Here is an 8,120-nt window from a genome sequence, read left to right on the forward strand (position 1 = left end):
CTTGTGAGATTGTATACTGTTTGTCATCTCTACACATTTTACTCCCAAAATTAATTTTGTTTCCATTTAGATCTCAATCTGTGCATAAAAATTTTGAAATTTTAGTTATAGATAGACAAGGAATGCATGTTAATGAATAACAATTAAGTGATACATTTCAAATGATATCCTTACAACTTTTAATTTCTCATTTTAAGTGTATGATTTGTTCCAATTCTATCTTATAAAAAAATGAATTTAAGATATCTTTAGGTAAGATAGGGGGATTGTTCATTTATTCTGTACAATTTCATGTATTCTATAAATTGTCGGATTAAATGCTTACATTGTAATAAATAAAATGAATTTATTCCTTTTTTAAAGGAAACTATTATAGTACTTTTGTATCTTAGTTACTTAAAATGAACGTGTGTGTATGTACGTGTGTGCATTTGTTAGAAGGTGTGGTTCTTTAAGTACTAGTGTGTGTCCATGTGGGTAGGTAGGTAGGTGTAAAGAAAGTGTATTAAACATGTAGAGTATTTCACATGTTTATTTTGTTAAATCAATGACTTGTTATACTATGCATGTCATTAATTTTAGGAGACTCTGCATGGACATTCCAATAAAGTTTATAGCGACAAAAAGTAGCTGCAGTTTTTCTTTAGACGAAGCAAAAATTAACCTTCGAGACGGCAAGTATTCGACCATATGTTGATAAAAAGGACCAGTTATTTTATAACATTCATGACTTTTTTCTTTATAATCTAGCTGCGTGGGGATCCGGGTTAGAATAGATTCTCAGTACCCTTTGCTTGTCGTAAAAGGCGACTGAATAGGGCGGTCCTTCGGATGAGACCGTATAAACCGAGGCTCCGTGTCACAGCAGGTGTGGCACGATAAAGATCCCTCCCTGCTCAAAGGCCGTAAGTGCCGAGCATAGGCCTAAATTTGCAGCCCTTCACCGGCAATGGTGACGTCTCCACATCAGTGAAATATTCTGGAGAGGGACGTTAAACAGTATACAATCAATCAATCTTTATAATCTTTATCTTTTCATTATCATATATCTTTATATCTAGATAAATGATTGGAAATGTACATGCATGAAAACAACGTATTGTTTTGTATCTAAAAGTATGATAATATTTTTAAGGACACTGCCTTAATCCATGTAATGTATCCATTACTAACATCTGGAAAGGGAATCAGTATAGATTATCTGGTCTAGTATTGAACTACGGGGCCCAAAGGACGCATTTACCTTTGACAGATTTCTGTTCAGATACATATGGTGACGACAATATACACTATAGGGATATGTCTGTAGAATGTAAAGATTGGAAATATGGTAAGTAGATACAGATCTAAAAACACAGCGTTTAAAGATTATTAAATTCTATGTCAACTTAATACAAAATCATCATTGCGTGAAGGTTTTCGTATTTCCTTATTGACTAAATGTTCATATTTTTATCATATGTTGATTGTTTAATAACAAGAATGTCAACATTTATTCAAGTTAATCATATAAAACGTCATATTTAACTCATATTTCTTTTAAATATGATTCAGATTGGAGTAATCTTAGGCTACAAATTAAAAGCAAACAATTATACAATTTCCACATTTTGTAGTTTATTCTAGAGTTTTCTGCAAATATGAAGGTGATTGTGGGGAGAATGCTGAATGTATCTCACAAGGGCCAATAGGTATCTGTTACTGCAAGCCATACCATATCAGGATCAATGGTTATTGCTACAGGGGTATGTATTTTTTTCCTTAGTACGGAACAATGTACATGCATATTATTTGTTTTGTTTTAATACTCTTTCAGTAGCTAGTTTTCTAAAGGACATTGGCAAGGTTCCTGGCATTAGTATAGAAATTTTCAAGAACTTTTGAACAGGGTTAGTGGTACCAAATATGTTTAATTCTGGTTAAGCCAGCCTTCCTTTTGTCGAATCAATGTTTACACAATTCTCAATGCCTTTCCCATGTAAAATGTTGATAAAAAGACCTACTTTATTTTTAACCATACAATCTCTCTAAAATTCATTTATTTCATAGACGTATGAAGTAAAATTCATTACTGTATCCGTATTTCCGATGACATGTATATATTTTGGGTGAAATACAAATAAAGAAACAAGACCCAGAAATTCAAGCACTGTTCTTTTATTTTGAGTTACTTCCCCTATCATGTATTTATTATTCATAATGATCAAGAATTTCTATCATATAATTTACAACGTTATTGTAAACAAATTCTCGCTCTGAAACGAATTATGAACAATAAGCAAAATCAGCCCAACGCGGAAAGGATTAATACACCGCGGAGGGGACGCGGTCTAATACGGGATCCGCGTTGCCTGTACAGTACATTCTATGATTAAATGTAACGTCATCGAAGGTCTATAGAGGCAATTTGATTTTATGTACTGTAATGTTACGGCTAGGTAATGTTACAAGCACCTTCATTTAATCATTATTACGGAAAACATAAAACAATTTTACTAGCAGTAGTACTGGCGAGATTTGGTGAGATTACAGCTAGAAGGGATAGATTATTCACGGATATGTATTCGCGGAAATGTGGCTAGAAAGTGATTAGCACGTGGAGACACGTTAAACAAAAAAATTCCCTTGTATTTCATATTTCATTACCATATGCTATCTAAGAAATGCACCTCAATGTCTGTTGAACTCATTTACATTTCAAAAAGTATCCTTTTTGATATTATTTTCTGCAGGTATGTTTAAGAAATATTTTTTTTCAATATGTACTTGCATAGGACCCATATTTACCTAGTCAGATTATCAAATGAGGTACCAAAATGGCTTCAACTGACAGATCAGCTGAATGAAAATGAGAATTGCATTGTGCGTAACTACGGATTCTACACAAATTTTCGCTTGGAAAAAAATTCCCTAGGTTATTAGGCACAACGAATATTTTTCTATTCATTGCTTAATAAACGACAATCTTTATTCTTTTTTAAATTTTATTTTCTTTATGTTTACGATTACAAACAATTCATTTGTTAAATACATTTGGAATTTTAGGTTACTCAAAGCTTCTAAGCTATAGTTAGCTAGTTAACACACGAAGTTAATGCTTTCAGTTTTTTTTTTTTTTTTTTTTTTTTTTTTGCAAAGACTTGCAGTATTGAGACAACATTTTTCAAAAACTAAGAATGACGTGCTAAAGATGATCTTGAAAATTAAAGGAAAAATACAGAACAAAGTAAGTCTTTTGATGAACAAACCAAAATCTTCGTACTGCTGTGCAGTTGTATAGAATCAAAGAAAGTTCTATATATAGTTTTCATTGATTTGTGGAAGTTTAACGAAAAATCCCGACACTCGTTTAACGTTTTTAATTCAGACTTCTTTTGCTAAAAGCAATACGAGCTGGATTTTTGATTTTTTTTCTATCAAAAGTGTTTAAAATAAACTCTTTGTATATAACTTATCCTTTATAACAAACTAGACTAAAATAAAACAGAGGAAAAAATTACTTCCATATTATACTTCACAACATTGATTTTTCTTTCTTTCTTTTTTTTAGAATACATTTTCTTTGATTTATCTTTGCCTCTGACTTTTCTTAATACAGTGCAACAGGCAGTACTGTTTTAGTTAAAAGATTAAAACATCATTTCTTTGCATATTTTGATATTATTTTTATCATCCGATTTGACATCATTATATTCATTTTATGAATTTATAACTGGTTTAGGAAGAAATAAGCAGTTTGGAGTTTTAGTTACTGTCTCTGCCCTATTGCAGACCAGAAACTTTTTAATTGCTCATTTTCATATCCTGTCAAACTGTAACAGAATATCAAATTTATTCAATAAATTAACCACAATTTTTCAATGTTATAAATGTTTTAAATGCATACTATGCCTAGTAATTATATTGTTTTAGACCAAATCTTTTTAAATTATAAGCTAATAAAACCTTTTATGCAAGAATTTTATTTGCCTGATTTCTTTCAATGACAGACTTTTTAACACATTTCGGACATTTTAAAATGAGAACTGAAAAAATATGCCAAATTGCGTTAAATATTTGATTGATTGATTGATTGTATGATAATTTACCTCTTGTTGTAGAGTTTTCTCTCATATAGAGACTTCACTTATATAACTAAAGGACTTCAAATTTAGACCTTAACTTGGCACTCAAGGCCATTGAGTATTCAGAGGTTTTTTGTCATGCCAACGCCTACAGTACCTGAGGGCCTAGTTTTTATGAAGATCTGACCCGAAAGACAAGCAATTTTCACTTCAAAATGCTAAGTTGGCAATGAAACAGTTGTTACATGTTTATTGACTTTGGTCAGTCGCGGTTGTGAGCCGAACAAATGACATTCTGATCATGGAATGAGGGTTTTGTCAACAGAGTTGTGTTATATGTATAATTTAGAAATGCAATGTTTATATGATGTTTTTTTGTTATACTTTTAGCTGATGTTCCTGTTGGCGGTAAATGTATAGTTAATATTCAGTGTAGAGACACAACCTACTCCGGCGTTTGCAAGAATCATATTTGTAGATGTAGAGTGGGATACGTTGCTCTAGGAAACAGTTGTTATGCAGGTAACACATTGTAAGAAGGATTTTAAAAAACTAAAACAAAAAGAATTAAATCCACGTTTCAATTTCAAAGTACATTTTTTAAAGCCTGGTGTGGATAATACTATTTTTACTTGTGAGTTTCTTTTATTAACTAGACGAATGATATGAAATTAAGTAAAGTTTAGATATAACATTGAGCTTTTTTTTTGCTTCTGAGAAAAATGATTGCTAAGCTGTGTATGCTCATGTGCTGAATTCTGATTCGCTACCATTTTATGTAACTCTTTTTGTCAATAAAATACTGTGAAAATTTAAACATGGGTATAAAAAACACGATATGAATATAAATAATTACTTTTCCTATCGATTACATCGTAAGGCCGCCTTTAAAAATTTTTGTTTGGTTGCCCTCTCCCGACCCACTGGCTAAGAATGGCATAGATTAAAACTTCTTTTTGCATTCCAGGACATGGTTTTTTTCTGTTTATTCTTTTCATCGCGTATACAAATGTATTGAAATTGTTCGAAAAAAATTTACACCTACCTTTAGCTGCAGACCTGTGTGCAATAAATGTACAGTTTTTTCAATGGGTGGCACTGTACCTCTCCAGTCTATCAATATATTTTTTTTCGGAGAGCTACAGATCTGCAGCTAACCAACCTATCGACCCAATTATTTTACCCTGAGTCGGGAGAGGACAAGCAAACATATTTTTAAAGTTGATTGAACTTAAATGGAATTTTTTTTAATATCCTTGCTGGATGCCAAATTTTGAAAAAAGAAAATTACAATTTTCCTGTAATAAAATAACAGTTATTAAAACTGGGTCATGTGTTCCAGATCAAGTATCAAGTTTATTCCGGTACTTGTTGACAATACTACTGCATATTGTTTATATCTTGGAAATGACTCATTGGATTTTTTTTTATAATTCACAATGGAAACTTCACAAGAGATTATGTATGAGAATGATGAATTAAAAAAAGGAGTCGGTTCCTATGAATGAAGTGTTAAACCTAAATAGTGATGTTTAAAACCTGGAATGAGAGGAAACTCTCAGGATTTGTAGTTGGATATGATTTTTTATCCAACGAATCATTTGCAAGGCATGGGATAATCCTATATACGAGGGACGTTAAAAAAATAATGTCATTAGCTCGATGACATACAACAAAGAAGTCATGTGACATAAAGCTTGACATTCTTTCATTATTGAATCTTTAATGAATTGATAACAGTTTATGTGAACACTTTTCATATCATTATTTCATTGTGGGAAGCTGGAAATGAAGGGCTATTCGAGACACTTAATTTAAAAATGAATTTTCAAGATTCAGTAAACTAGAGCAAAACTAAATGCTTCATTAAAGCAGCTGTAAAACTTGTAAATATCTCAAAAATATATTAACTGAAATATTGGAATTGTAAAGCGACCAATTGCTGTTTTATAGACACGTGAACAAGTAAATTTTTATATACAAAAAATAAATAATGTGCATAAAATGGGTACCGTCCTTGGCAACAATGACTTACAACAACCAATGTAGATTTGCAAAAATTCAACAAATAATCATTGATTATATGTTTTATTGACTTTAAGACACATAGAAAAGTTGATAAAATCATTTTGGGGGTAGTTTAGACTGTTTTAAAGATACATTTCATAGTAAAAAAGTTTAATGCTCAAAGGTCACCCAATATCTTGAGAAATGAATGAAAACGACAGCGCGTAAGAATATCTACACAATTAATTTTAAAAAATCAAAAAATTGTACTTATCCATGTTTTTTTTTAAATTTCAAACAGATAACGAAACATGAATCCATTTTGCTTTAAACTCACATAGCAAATTTACAATAAGATTCACTTGACAAAACTGCAAAGGCCTAAGATTGATTGATTGATTGTATATTGTTTAACGCCCCTCTCAAAAAGGCCTAAGAAGAACAAAGAATTGCAAGAGCACAAAAACAGTCTTATATGTTATTTTCTTAAATATCAGCGGTCTTGTTGTTCAAATTCATATTCGGGGAGGAAGTTCAGTTTCTGAAGGAGTCTGGAAAACAAATCTTTTGCAAAAAATTGAAAGGTTCACGAAAGAAAAGAAACAGAATGAGGAATTCATCACATTAAATATCTTCATGATAGCGTCGAAACCTACAGGCCATGAAGAGTAAAGGAGTTCTAGGGATAAACAGAAAATTAATATTTTGTCACACCAACATAATTTGCCAGATTTTTCAACCTTTGACTTGTTTCATTTCCCAAACTTAGAAGAAAACATTTATCAGGGAAAAAAACAAGTACAGCAAATCATAGGATTTGCCATATTCCAGTATCCGAAGGGTCATACTCAAAAATTTGTTCTGAAAACAATTAGAAATTAGAAATTAAATGAAAATGTTAAGGACATGTGTTTTAATTAAAAGAGAATATTTTATTTAAACCATAAGGTTTACATCATAGATTAGCGTTTTTTGTTTCTTTCTGAGTCCCAATGACATTATTTATTGAACGCCCCTCGTATAAAGCTTTTTTACAAATTAATTGGTGAATATTTTTCGTTTCATAAAATAGTTTTATTTCACTAAATTATCCTTGTAGAAGCAATAGTGGATAATATGTGTTTTTCGTGGCATAATACGTGCAAAGACTTAACAAGAGAGTGTAGTATTTTAAGCAATCAAGACGTTGGGATTTGTGTCTGCAAATCAGAATATCTAGGATTTTGAGAATACTGTTTAGAAGGTTCTCTAACTCTTCCTATTTTCTTTCATTGAAATCTGATGTGTTATTTCAATAAAGTTTTGCGATTAACATTGACATGAATTGAAGAGATTTTTTTTATAAATACATTAAGGAAACCTTAAAATCAATCAGACCTGTGAGCGAAATGAACAGTGTACTGCTGCACAAAACTTAGAATGTCAATATGGAACATGTATGTGTCGAGATGGGCACATACTTGTTAATGAGACTGATTGTAAACCAGGTAAGTAAAGCATATTCATACAATAAATATTAATATTGGATCGCTATTTGATAATTCTCGTGTGAAAAGTTTTTTCTCTAGTTTACTGTTTAAGGAAGTAATGATACGTGTAAACTAATTCACATTAACTATGTAAAATTGTATTTTTAATTATCATCATTTCAGTGGAAATAAATAAAAAGGCGGTTGAAAAAAAGTTTTTAAATCAAGAACAAGGTAAGTACTTTCACTTCATTAATAGTTAAGCATCATAATTTGAATATTTTTATGGTTTATACAACACTTTATCGTTTTATCCTTTCACCGGTAAATTTTGTCTATGAAGTAATTATGAGATTGCTTCATTGTGAAATATTGTAAAATATTATTTGAACGGTAATTAGATTTTCTCTTATGATCCCTTTGTTTTTTTGTTTTTGTTTTTGTTTTTTTTTTTTTGTTTGCTATTTTATCCCTGAAAATGCATATGCATATTTAAAAGATAACTGACACAAATTGAACATTGGCATATAGTACATGTAAAAATCCACACACGTAATATAATAATGAAAAAAATCACAAC

General features: G+C 30.8%; 1 protein-coding gene across 2 annotated transcripts; it reads left to right on the forward strand.

Annotated features, from left to right (window-relative positions):
• Window positions 1-1,184: 1,184 nt before the first annotated feature.
• Window positions 1,185-7,836, forward strand: LOC134257457 (prion-like-(Q/N-rich) domain-bearing protein 25). 2 transcript variants are annotated; one of them, XR_009989918.1, is made up of 6 exons: window positions 1,185-1,330; window positions 1,617-1,745; window positions 4,455-4,586; window positions 7,171-7,314; window positions 7,427-7,558; window positions 7,724-7,836. XR_009989918.1 is itself a non-coding variant. In XM_062740074.1 (5 exons), the coding sequence occupies exons 1-5, from the start codon at window positions 1,300-1,302 to the stop codon at window positions 7,801-7,803; spliced, it is 504 nt and encodes a 167-aa protein (XP_062596058.1). In that variant the 5' UTR covers window positions 1,185-1,299; the 3' UTR covers window positions 7,804-7,836. The 2 variants fall into 2 exon arrangements, 1 of the variants encoding a protein (XP_062596058.1); XM_062740074.1 differs by lacking the exon at window positions 7,171-7,314.
• The last annotated feature ends 284 nt before the right edge of the window (window positions 7,837-8,120 follow it).

This window comes from Saccostrea cucullata, unplaced genomic scaffold (genome assembly GCF_032062105.1).
Source record: "Saccostrea cucullata isolate Sc308-1 unplaced genomic scaffold, CSIRO_AGI_Scuc_v1 ctg7613, whole genome shotgun sequence".
NCBI classification, from domain to species: Eukaryota; Metazoa; Mollusca; class Bivalvia; order Ostreida; family Ostreidae; genus Saccostrea; species Saccostrea cuccullata.

What these genes read in the sequence shown, in the direction of transcription:
- LOC134257457 (XM_062740074.1), top strand. Translation starts at nt 1,300, where the DNA reads ATGTCTGTAGAATGTAAAGATTGGAAATATG. An exon ending in ATGTAAAGATTGGAAATATG is followed by an intron (nt 1,331 to 1,616) that starts GTAAGTAGATAC and finishes CACATTTTGTAG; the next exon opens with TTTATTCTAGAGTTTTCTGC. An exon ending in CAATGGTTATTGCTACAGGG is followed by an intron (nt 1,746 to 4,454) that starts GTATGTATTTTT and finishes TTATACTTTTAG; the next exon opens with CTGATGTTCCTGTTGGCGGT.